Source organism: Pseudorca crassidens, chromosome 14 (genome assembly GCF_039906515.1).
Source record: "Pseudorca crassidens isolate mPseCra1 chromosome 14, mPseCra1.hap1, whole genome shotgun sequence".
NCBI lineage: Eukaryota > Metazoa > Chordata > Mammalia > Artiodactyla > Delphinidae > Pseudorca > Pseudorca crassidens.
Window position 1 is genome coordinate 56,838,056 of NC_090309.1, and position 12,800 is coordinate 56,850,855.

The 12,800-nt window shown below is 45.5% G+C and overlaps 1 protein-coding gene across 1 annotated transcript in view; it reads left to right on the forward strand.

Annotated features, from left to right (window-relative positions):
* Nucleotides 1-12,800, forward strand: part of ABCG5 (ATP binding cassette subfamily G member 5) — a 38,791-nt gene that overhangs the window by 4,188 nt on the left and 21,803 nt on the right. The window contains exons 3-6 of the mRNA XM_067703111.1: nt 471-592; nt 7,847-7,983; nt 8,067-8,165; nt 12,282-12,414. Coding sequence (XP_067559212.1) covers nt 471-592; nt 7,847-7,983; nt 8,067-8,165; nt 12,282-12,414 — 491 coding nt within the window. The remainder of the gene's footprint in view (nt 1-470; nt 593-7,846; nt 7,984-8,066; nt 8,166-12,281; nt 12,415-12,800) is intronic.

The following is a 12,800-nucleotide window of genomic DNA, read 5'->3' on the forward strand; positions in this document are numbered from 1 at the left end:
CTCTGTCCACAGCAGGACTGGAAGCTATGACAAACGACAGATGCAGCAGCTGTGCTCTGCCCCCCTCCCCTGCTTTATGCCCCTTCCCCCCGTGTCTCCCTTGTTGATGGCCTTCCCTACTTGGATGGCGAGCGCTTGGGGAACGGGGGTGCTGGGAGCATGAGGTGTAATGAAACCGGGTGAAGGAACGCAGCGTCAACCGAAGGAATTAACAGTGTCCTGTTTGCCATCTGCCAGCCAGCCAGAGAGAGCTGGTGTTCAGAGCAGCTGCTAGACAGGTGCTTTATAGAGATGATCTTCTGTCACTACCTGCCAGGGTCTACAGAGGAGGACACTGAGGCTAAAACACACTTAGGAGCCTGTCCAGAGACAACTTGGGCTGGGCAGAGCTGGGATCGGTGCTGGGGGACAAGGGGCTGGACCCTTCCAGAACCCCATGCTGCCTTTCCCTCACGGGGTTTCCCTTAAAGCCAGCGCGTGGGGCCCTGGTGGGACATCGCGTCTCGTCGACAGAAGTGGACCAGGCAGATCCTCAAGGATGTCTCCTTGTACGTCGAGAGTGGGCAGATCATGTGCATCTTGGGGAGCTCAGGTAAGCTGGGGGGTCCCCTAAATCCTCCACGAGGACTCGAAAGAGTCTGTGGCTTGATTTGAACACCACATTGAGGAAACAGTTTCACGTTGTACCAAGGAGGCCACAGGTCTGATATTAGAATGAAAGCTGATGACCTGTGTGACTGTGAATAGAACCTGGTGCTAACGTGTAATCTTTAGGAAGATCCTTGAAAAAAACGAAGTCCTGCCGAACATGTAAGTTAATTCATATTTCAGTTTGGAAAGCACCTAACACAGTGCCTGGCATATAGGGGTGCTCAGTAAACACAATTTTCCTGCCTGGAGATGGGAAAAGGAATTAAATAAGCACAAAGATGCCCATTTATCCCCCATATTCATTGGTCTTTTAAAAAGTATGATGTGTTTCAAACACACAGGCAAGATAGAGAGTAAATAAAGAATGCTCGTGTCTTAACCTCTGCTTTATCAAATCTTAACATTATACTGTATTTACTTAAGATCCTTTTTTTGTTTTTTTAAAGGAGTTAAATATCACAGATTCCACTGAGGCTATCTATGTGCCCGTTCCCCACCTCATTCTTCCCCTCCTGTTTCCCTGCATCAGCAAGTCATTGTTGGGGAGGGTGGAGCCTCCGGGGAGGCAGCCCCTTGAGGCTGGGGCAATGCCCTGTGAAGGTCACAGCTGAGGATGCACAGCTATGGGGGGATGGGTGCATTGGCCCTGAAGAGGGAATGAATCTGTGTGGCACATCACAGGGTCCACTACACTAGGCTATCCTGCACGTTTTAAGGTTGAAAGATTCGGACAAATTGGCTTCCCAGGAGCCTCTTGATGGAGTTCTTGCTTGCAAATTGTTGACACTTCCTGCCAGTCTTCACTTGCATTGCTCTTTAATAGAGGTGTGCAATATAAGTCTGTGATAAAAGGTAAGCATGGTTAGCCTCTTTCGACCTGGGGAGTTAAATCCACAGCCACTCCCCTGCTGCAGTGGGGGGACAGCTGGATGGTAACAGTAGTGTTGTTAAGATGAAATGAAAAGGAATTCACTGGCGAGAATGGTTACACTTCCCTGAGATTTCCTTTTTTTTTTTTTTTTTTTTCCTATTTTGGCTACGCCACGCGGCTTGCGGGATCTTAGTTCCTTGATCAGGGATTGAACCTGGGCCCTTGGCAGTCCTAACCACTGGACCGCCAGGGAAGTCCCTCCTTTTATTTTCTTTTTACAATTTTTAACCATTTCTAATTGTATGCATGTACCATAACATCCAGGGTCATCCTAATTTTCCTTTTGATAATTATACTTCTTTAAAAAGAAAAGCTGAGTTATTCCTATAATAATGTGTCACTTGTTTCCTTCCTTGTGTAGGATAAAAAAGGGTGGCATGCAGCACAACAAGGAATTGAACCCACTTTTCAGAAGTGTGTCTCACAGGCCAATGTACATCTTCATGCACATCTCAGCAGAACAGTGGGTGGAGCCCCCTGTTCTAGGGCCTCATGGGCTGGTGTCTGATGATACCTTATCATGCTTTTATGACTGTCCATCCTTTTATACTGAACATGAATTCAAGGTAGACTGCAAGTTCCCTGAGGGTGGGAGCTTGGTCTTTTTTTTTTTTTTCCTGCTGTATCCTCAACAGTTAGGAGAGGGCTGGCCACATCGTTGGTGCTTAATAAGTATTTGCTGAATAAATGATTAAGCAAATGAATTAATTCTATGAATTACTCTTAGTTTTTCAGAAAATAACATGATTTCATTGATGTCTCATCTAAAGCAGTATTGTTTATCAAATCTTTACTAGTGAGGCAAAAGATGACTTAGGTGTTCAAAGTCTCACTAGAGAATGGTCTGCATAATGTAAGCCTGCCTACAGTCAACCAACACTCCAGGGGAAGGTAATTTTATTTGACTCATTATTTTTGATCATTTAGGACCTAGACTCTAGGCTGCATGCTCCCTTGCAGAAGACTATTTAGTTACAGGTGATTTCTGTCCATTTAGAGAGGATAAACCCAAAGGTCAGTTTTATGGCCCTGTAGGGCGTTAACCCTTTTTTCCTTTTTTTTTTAATTGAGGTAAAATATACATAATGTAAAATTTGCCATCTTAACTATTTAATTTATTTTTTATTGAAGTATAGTTTATTTATAACGTGTTTCAAGTGTACAGCAAAGTGATTCAGTTATATATATGTTCTTTTTCAGATTCTTTTTCATTATAGGTTATTATAAGATATTGAATATAGTTCCCTGTGCTATACAGTAGGTCCTTGTTGTTTATTTTATCTACTTTATTATTTTTTTTGGCCACGCCATGAGGCATGCAGAGTCTTAGTTAGCCGATCAGGGTTCGACCCTGTACCCCCTGCAGTGGAAGCGTGGAGTCTTAACCACTGGACTGCCAGGGAAGTCCCCTTGTTGTTTATTTTATATATAGTGGTGTGTATCTGTTAATCCCAAGCTCCTAATTTATCCCTCCCCCTTTCCCCTTTCCCCTTTCCCCATTCCCCTTTCCCCTTTCCCCTTTCCCCTTTGGAAACCATAAGTTTGTTTCTATGTCTGTGAGTCTGTTTCTGTTTTGTAAATAAGTCCATTTGTGTCATCTTTTAGATTCCACATATGTGATATCATATGATTTTTGTCTTTCTCTGTCCTACTTAGTATGATAGTCTCGAGGTCTGTCCATGTTGCTGCAAATGGCATTATTTCACTCTTTTTTATGGCTGAGTAATATTCCATTATGTCGTGTGTGTGTGTGTGTGTGTGTGTGTGTGTATGAGTATTTTTATATTTATATTTTATATATATATCTATCTCACATCTTTATCCATTCATCTGTTGATGGACACTTAGGTTGTCTATTTTTAGTTTTTTTAAGGAACCGCCATACTGTTTTCCATAGTGGTTACACCAATTTACATTCCCATCAACAGTGTCGGAGGGTTTCCTTTCTCCACACCCTCTGCAGCATTTGTTATTTGTAGGCTTTTTGATGATGGCCATTCTGACTGGCGTGAGGCGATACCTCATTGTAGTTCTGATTTGCATTTCTCTAAAAATTAGCCGTGTTGAGCATCTTTTCATGTACCTGTTGGCCATCTGTATGTCTTCTTTGGAGAAATATCTGTTTAGGTCTTCTGCCCATTTTTTGATTGTTGTTTGTTTTTTTGATATTGAGCTGTATGAGCTGTTTGTATATATTGGAAATTAAGCTCTTGTTGGTTGAATCGTTTGCAAATATTCTCTCCCAGTCTGTAGGTTGTCTTTTTGTTTTGTTGATGGTTTCCTTTGCTGTGCAAAAGCTTGTAAGTTTGATTAGGTTCCATTTGTTTACTTCTGCTTTTACTTCTTTTGCCTTGGGAGACTGGCCTAAGAAAACATTGCTTCGATTTATGTCAGAGAACGTTTTACCTGTGTTCTCTTCTAGGAGTTTTATGGTGTCTTGTCTTGTATTTAAGGCTTTAGGCTATTTTGAGTATATTTTTGTGTACCTTCTTAACCATTTTAAACTGTACAGTTCAGTGGTATTAAATACATTCACACAGTTGTGCAACCATCACCACCATCCATCCCCACAGCCTTTCATCTTGTAAAACTAAAAGCATTCTTTTTTTGGCTGCCTTGGATATTTGTTGCTGCGCGTGGGCTTTCTCTAGTTGTGGTGAGCGGGGGCTACTCTTTGTTGCGGCACGTGGGCTTCTCATTGCAGTGGCTTCTCTTGTTGTGGAGCACGGGCTGTAGGCGCGTGGGCTTCAGTAGTTGCAGCATGTGGGCCCTAGAGTGCACGGGCTTCAGTAGTTGTGGTGTATGGGCTCAGTAGTTGTGGCTTGTGGGCTCTAGAGCGCAGGCTCAGTAGTTGTGGTGCACGGGCTCAGTTGGCCTGCGGCATGTGGGATCTTCCCGGGCCAGGGATCCAACCCGTGTCCCCTGCACTGGTAGGCAGATTCTTAACCACTGTGCTGCCAAGGAAGTCCTGAAACTATTCTTATTAAATAATTACTGCCCTTCTGTCATTTTCTCGGCCCCTGGCAACCACCATTACACTTTGTGCTTTTATGATTTTGACTACTCAAAGTACCTCATATACATGGAATCATACAGTATTTATCTTTTTTAACTGGCTTATTTCACTTATAATGTCTTCATTGTTCACCCATGTTGCAGCATATTGCAAAATTTCCTTCATTTTTAAGGCTGAGTAATATTCCATTGTATGTAGAGACATAGTTTGCTTATCCATTCATCCATTAATGGACACTTTCACTGCTTCCACATTTTAGTTATTGTGAATAATGCTGCTATGAACAAGGGTGTACAAATATCTTCAAGACCTTGTTTTCAGTTCTTTGGAGTATATATCCAGACGTGGAATTGCTGGATCATATGGTAATTCTATTTTTAATTTATTTAGAACCTCTATACTCTTTTCCACAGTGGCTATACTATTTTATATTCCCAGCAATAGTGCACAAAGGTTCCAGTTTTTCCGCATCCTAACCAACACTTGTTATTTTCTATTTTTTTAATTGTAGCTGTTGGGTATGAGGTAGTATCTCATTGTAGTTTTCATTTATATTTCCCTAATGATTAGTAATGTTGAACATTTTTTCATGTGCTCATTGGCCATCTGTGTATCTTCTTTGGAGAAATGTCTATTCAAGTCCTTTAACCAATCTTGAACTGGCTTGTTTGTTTTCTGTTGTTGTTGTCATTGTTGAGTTTTAGGAGTTCTCTCTATATATTCTGGATATTAATCCTTTATCAGATATAAGGTTTGCAAATATTTTCCTCTCATTCTGTGGGCTGCCTTTTTATACTGTGGATAGTGTCTTTGGTTGAAAAACATAAGTTTAAAATTTTCATGAAGTCCAGTTTCTCTACTTTGTCTTTTGTTACCCGTCCCTTTGGTGTCACATCCTAGGGCATTAACCATTTTTGCATCTAACTTTGCCACTTATTCCAATCTTCTTTTCTCCACTACTTGTACATACTAGTTCCTTATATCCTTTTTTTTTTCTGGCTGCATTGGATCTTTGTTGCTGCACATGGGCTTTCTCTACTTGCGGCAAGCGGGGGCTACTCTTTGCTGTGGTGAGCGGGCTACTCATTGCAGTGGCTTCTCTTGTTGTGGAGCACAGGCTCTAGGCATGCAGGCTCAGTAGTTGCGGCATGCAGGCCCTAGAGCGTGTGGGCTTCAGTAGTTGCAGTGTGTGGGCTCAGTTGTTGTGGCACACGGGCTTAGTTGCTCCGCGGCATGTGGGATCTTCCTGGATCAGGGATTGAACCCATGTCCCCTGCATTGGCAGGTGGATTCTTAACCACTGCGCCACTAGGGAAGTCCCTTATATCCTTTTTTGAATGAGGATATGAATCCTTTTTGGTCATCCTGCTGGTACCCTCATTAATGAGTTAATAGGTATTTGACACATGTTCAAAAAAGGATAATATTAGTTACCTTTTTCTATGTTTAAAAAAGGATCCCCAAACTAAGTGACTTCATAAAAATCATTAATTATCTCTCAGAGTTTCTACAAGTCAGAAATTTGGAAGTGCCTTGGTTGGATGCTTCTGTGTGGGGTCCCTCATGAGGTGGTAGTCAGATGTCAGCTGGGGCTGCAGTCATCTGAAGGCTTGAATGGGACTGGAGAAGCTACTTCCAAAGTGGCTCCCTCACATGCTGTCTAGCAAGTTGGTGCTCACTGTTGCACAGTGAGGATGTGTGACATGAGAGGAACCCTGAGGGTCACCCACAAGAGGCTGAGAAGGAGCAGCCAGACCAGCAGGATTGAACCAAGAGGATGAGGTGGCCTCAAGGCCAAGGGAGAGAGATTGACAGAGAAGGGCAAGCAACAGTACCAGCTGCTGCTGGGAAGTCAGACAACATACAGAGAAGCATCTACTGGATTTGGCAACAAAGAAGGAGGCTAGTTTTGAGATAGTGGTGGAACTGGAATCCAGGTGACAGGCTCTTTGGAAGGTCTGTCAGAGTTGAGATTGGATCCCAGAAATGTGAGGCTAGGGAGGCTACGTTAGAAGTTAGAAGAACCACAGACAAGGCTTAATATCGTGACTGGGACACTGCAGAGCACATTTTGAAAGACAACCCCAGTGAAGTCACATTTTGTTTCTTTACAAAAACTCTGCCCCCTTCCCCACGCTGACCTCTACCTGAACATAGTGGGGCTGACTCTGAGCTGTGTCAGTCGTGGGTTAGATAAGAAAACCACTGCTCCAGGAGCTTGGCTTATACATCTTTGCACCCCTCAGAGCAACCAGCGGTTTCTTTAAAATATTTGAACAAAAGGTCTTTTCTTTGGTTTTGCGCAAGTCATCACATCCTCAGTAGAATTCTATTGCCATCTTCTCAGACAGCCCAGAACCTCCTGCCTGTTTCCTGTTACTCATTCTAACTGCTTAAAAGCCTTGGTCAGGAAAGGCCTGGTGACTCCTCTGCCTGTCTCCATTAACTCTCTGGGCCCATGCAAGCTTGTGTATGGGAAGGGCCAGCTGGTGTCCTACCCTGAAGGATCACTGTAACCCTAGAAAAAGCAAACCAGGAGAAACCTCACCCTCCAGTCACCTCAGCACAGGGTAGTTAGTTCATCCCACCTCCTCTGTGGGCAAGTCCTTAGCGACAGCCAGCTGGGTTATTATGCCCAAGGCTCTCAGTGTAGGCTGAGGCCAACTTGGTTTTAACCAAAGGACTCGCTAAGCTAGTGCTTCTCAAACTCTAACATGCATGAGAACTACCCAGGGATCTTGTAAAAAGCAGAATCCGGGTTAGGAGTTGGGGCCTGAGATTCTGCATTTCTAGCAAAAGCTCTCAGGTGGAGCTGAGGCTGTTCGGCCTCAGACCACACTTGATTAAGTCAGCGAGGCTCTGGGCGGTGTCGCCTACATTCAGGAACCACCAGAGGATCCCAGGGGGTCACAGAAACAAATTCAGATGTCCTAGGATCCAAACGTTTCCAAGAACCCTGGTTTTCCTTTTATTCTGATCCTGTATTTTCTTTTTCAGCCTCAAGCAGCTTTAAAAACAAACAAACAGGAGGACAAAGCTCCTCCAGTCCTGACGTGGAGGAGAGAAACAGCTTGTCCCCTCTCATTGAAGAGACAAGCTGGAAGGACTCATTCCAGTCATGAGCTTGTCCCATGAGGCCAAAGAGAGAACAAGTCAGGGCTGGACCGCGGGTTCACCGAGGGTCTCGGGAAGTTCCCGCGAGGCCTCGTGCAGGGCCTCCTCCAGGACCTTCTCTTGTCTCCTCCCAGGCTCGGGGAAAACCACCTTGCTGGACGCCATGTCCGGGAGGCTGCGGCACACGGGGACCCTGCTCGGAGACGTGTTCGTGAACGGCCGGGCGCTGCGCAGGGAGCAGTTCCAGGACTGCTTCTCCTACGTCCTGCAGGTGCGCGCGTCCCCGGCCCCTGCCCGGCTGCCCGCTGGCCCCGCAGCCGGCGAGGGGGCTGCTGACACATCCCTCCCCTGCAGAGCGACACTCTGCTGAGCAGCCTCACGGTCCGCGAGACGCTGTGCTACACGGCGCTGCTGGCCATCCGCGGCGGCTCCCAGGGCTTCTTCCAGAAGAAGGTGGGTACTGCCCCAGGGCCACCCAAGGGATCACCCCGCTGTGGCTTTGCACCCCCTCGTCCCTCCGCTTGCCCCTTCCTCCCCTTCGCTCTCCACCCTTTAAGAGTCAAGGGCTGCGCTGGCAGCCGCCAGTCCCAGGTGGCTTTGGGGCACTTGAAACTGACTAGACCTACTTGAGATGTGCTGTGAGTGTAAAATACACACCAGATTTCAGGAACTTAGTCTGGAACCACAGAATGTGAAACGTCTCATTAACAATTTTTAAGATATTGCTTATTGGTCAAAATGGGAATATTTTGGTTGTATTGGGTTAAAGAAATTATACCACTAAAATTCATTTCATCTGTTTCTTTCCACTCTCTAAAATGTGGCCACTGAAATATTTAGATTCTAAATGTGGCTTGCGTGATGTTTCTGTTGGGTGGCGCTGTCCTGAGAGCTCTGTGTTTGAACAGATATGGCTATTTTCCTCACTGTGCGTTGCCCTGCAGCCCTGTTGAGATTTTTCTCAACTTTCTTTGAGGCGTCTTGAATGTGCCTCATCCAAACTGGATTCAATTGGTGAAGGAGGAACTATTGAATTGTCAACTCTAAGTTCCAATCTGTTTCTTTAAGTGGACCTGATCTGGAAGAGGCTGCGAGTAAACTCACAGGGGCCTTACCTGGAAACAGTGCCTCGTTTCTGTCTGGGCTGGAAACATACGACCAAGGACAGGTCAACGTAACACCTGCGAAGCAGGCACAGTTCTCTGGGAAACTGGCTCTCAGAGGTGCCGGAGATCACTGGTGACATCTGCCTCAGAGGCTTCACCACTCTGAGGCCTCAGTGAAGGTTCCTCCTGGGCACACAAATTACATCTGCACTTCAGGCTCCAAAGCTAGCCTTCCTTCAATGCCATTGAGGATCCAAGGGAATCCTCCATCTCAGCTGAAGGGGCAGTAGGTTACTCCCTTTTTATCAGGCACCTCTGAGCCTGTCACCAGGGAGTTACTCCTCTTTGTCCCTGGTGCTGGACTCTCAGACAGGGCTTGGCCAGTGCAGCCAGGTCTGAACTGCGTCCAGAGTACCAGCAGGCTTGTTTGTTGTCATGCCAAGTCAGGAAAGGGCATTCTTCTGTTTCAGAGTCCTGGACGTGCTGGAGCATAGCTTTCACTCCAGAGGAACCTTCAAGAAAGACCATTAGCCCCACAGAGCCCTGTTCCTACCTGGAGGTTACCTTAGAGTGCTCAGAAGGCATTGCGAGGTTCTTGCTATTCTACCAGCTTATTCTCTGGGCTCTCGTATGTGGCTGACATCCATCAGGCCTTGTTCACACACATCTCATTTCATTCTGGCATCAGCTCTATGAGGGAGGCGTTATCTCCAACTTTCAGATCAAGAAACTGACCCCCAAGGATATTAAGATCCCACACCTCGGACTGGCAGAGCTGGGACATGGACCCAGGTCCTCTGGCTCCATCATGCCTCCCTGGGCCTCACTGTGGTCTGAGAAGACAGAGGTCGGAATTTGGCCCACGGGGGGGCACAGGCATCTTCACATGACTTAGCTGCCCTGACAGTGAGTGACAGGTGAGCCCCTATGTAGGCTTCCTGTCTGCCTGTTTTAGTATTTTTGTGTCTAAAATGGGTAGGAGAGGATCTCATTGGTATTTGAGTTGGAGAAATGAAGTCATAAGCAGATTCTTTTGAGAGAGTGATCCATTTACATCCCATACCCCAGGGAGAGAATCCGAGAAAGCCACCGAACCTTTCCCCTGAAAATGCACATATTTGCATAAATATTTAGAAAATTCAAGGTACCTGAAGTTGGTTGATGGCAAATTTGCCCCCGGTGAATGGTCCCTCTCCCTGGCACTGGCAGCCCCGAAGTGTCCTGCAAAGTTTCCTATCATAAAGTTCTCCCTGCTTGAGAGTACTTTCTGAGCAAATCCAGTCCACAGGATGTAAAATCCCGACAAAGTAGTTTAGGGAGAAGGAAGTGCCTGTGATAACAGAGCAGAGTGTGCAGCAGATCTGCTTTTGTCCTCTGCGAACCTGAACATAAAGCCATGATTGATGTGGCAGGCTTTGTCCACCCTTGTGCTTCTTGGACCCCTTGAGAACCCACACAGTTTACTCTCAGTCCCAGCTCTGCCATTTGCTAGTGGTGTGACCTTGGGTAATCTATGAACCTGTCTGAGGATCTGTTTTCTGTTCTATAATAGAGAGAGTAATAATGCATCTCTCCTGGAGCTGATGTGAGGAATGAATCAGTTTATGTGAAATCACATAGCATGGAGAGGATTGATGATCCCAGTGGTCCCTTCCAAGACTCTGTGAATTCTATTCCCAGCAGTGTTTGCAAAACATGGGAGAGGCTTCTAGCCAGAGACATCTGAAACAGATGAAGTAAATGTCTCCCCTGTCCATTGCTTCTGAGCCAGGAGGGGCAAGCTTTACTCCTTTCTTGCCGTTGCAGAGAAGATGAAAGGGACACTCAGGAATCTACCCTGACTGGTGAACACATAAACCTTGCCATGTCAAGTGAAGCTCAGTTCCAGAATCCTTCCACTCTGATGGCAAGAAGAGACAATCATACTGGTTTACATATGCATTTCTAACCTCCTCCTTATTCCTTTGTATCTATTTCAGGTGTATCCCTTTCTTTTGGTCAAAGCATCATCTATTGATCGCACTCCCTGTCTCCTCTGGAACTTTGTTCCATAAATCATCCCCTCCTTTACTCCAGTTTAGTTTGCTGTTGTTATTTTTTAATAGGGTATTTTTAAAAAATTAATTAATTAATTATTTTTGGCTGCACTGGGTCTTCGTTGCTGCACGTGGGCTTTCTCTAGTTGTGGTGAGCGGGGGCTACTCTTTGTTGCGGTGCGCGGGCTTCTCATTGTGGTGGCTTCTCTTGTGGAGCACGGGCTCTAGGTGCATGGGCTTCAGTAGTTGTGGCTCGCAGGCTCAGTAGTTGTGGCTTGCGGGCTCTAGAGCACAGGCTCAGCAGTTGTAGCGCACGGGCTTAGTTGCTCTGCGGCATGTGGGATCTTCCCGGACCAGGGCTTGAACCCTTGTCCCCTGCATTGGCAGGCGGATTCTTAACCACTGCACCACCAGGGAAGTCCTCTTTTTTTCATTATAAAAGAAACACAATCTCATTAGAGATGTATGGGAACAAAACTCATTATCATATATATAAGTATTCCCAGTCTCTTTCTCTCTGCTTTCCCCAGGGCCTAATGCAGATAGGGGTACTCAGTCAGGGGAGGACCAGAAATAGAGATTTTTGAAAGGGTCTCTGGTGGGGAGATAAGCTAAGGAAGGAAAGAGGGAGAGGGAGGGAAAAGGCCAACCTTCTTGATTAGAGAGTCAGTAAAGAATTTTTTTTTTAGTGATGATGGTTTTGGGGAGTTGAGTAGTAAGCAGAGGATTTCAGGGAGCTGAAGGGTATAAGATAAGCAGAGTGAGGAGAATTAGGGAAAAGGAAATTTTTAAAAGTGTGTCTGTAAGTTATAAACTGGGTTCCTTTTAAAGTCCTTAAAGAGATTCCAATAAAGATTGGCTTTATTTTTAATTACTTTTGATAGCTGGATTATATTTGATGCAAAACCACAGTGAGATTGGGCCACATGGGACTCCAGGACTTATTTGGTTTACATAGGGGAAGCCAGGTTTAGTTCAAACCAAATTGATTTTTTTTTACATGTAAAACATTTATTATAATAAAGTTTCAAAAACCAAAGACTAAAAAAATAAGCTATATTGTAACTATGCCTTGGGGGGGGGGTTTCTCTATGGGCTGGACTGACTGTAGCATCTGAAAACAGGAGTCCATCAAAATCTGCATAGTTTACTGCTGACTTTCCCTGAAGCAAGTTGAAACAGTTTTTTGTTGCTGTAAGGACTTCTGAAAAAAAATTATGTCAATATTATTTATTTTAATCTGATACATATATTGTGATTTAAACCAAATTGGATTCTCTTGTAATAGGCGTGCTTTCCCTAGGATGTGGTGAGTCTGGAAGTGGCCCAAGCACTCAAGGGAAGCACTTTCCCCTGCCACCCTCAGCCCATGAATCGGGACGCAGCCCAGCAGTGACCAGCCTTCCTGGACGTTGTGTCTCTTACAGGTGGAGGCAGTCATGGCAGAGCTGAGTCTGAGCCACGTGGCAGATCGACTGATTGGCAACTACAACTTTGGGGGAATCTCCCATGGTGAGAGGCGCCGGGTCTCCATTGCAGCCCAGCTCCTCCAGGATCCCAGTAAGTGGGACCCAGAACTGCTACTGGCTGCTGCCTGTCATCTTCCATGTGTCTGCAGACATTTTCAGCCCTTTCTTCACAGTCTCCATTTGGAAAGGGCTTGGTTGGTTGGGAACTGAAGTCACTGAGGTTTCTCAAACTGGGGACCTAGTTTCTTTGGAAATCTAAGTAGTTCCTGATGCGATTCCATCACCCAGGTACAAAAAAGCTGTTGGACTCGGAAGCACTGCGTTTGTGTTCATGTTCAGTTAGGGTCTTCCATGAATGTCCTGTCCCTCCTTACTTCTTACTAGAGCAGCACCACCGTGTCTACTCTGGAAAGCCAGTGAGTTTTGCTGTGACTAGAAGTATTTATGAAACGGCAGGAATTAAAATAGGATTTTAAG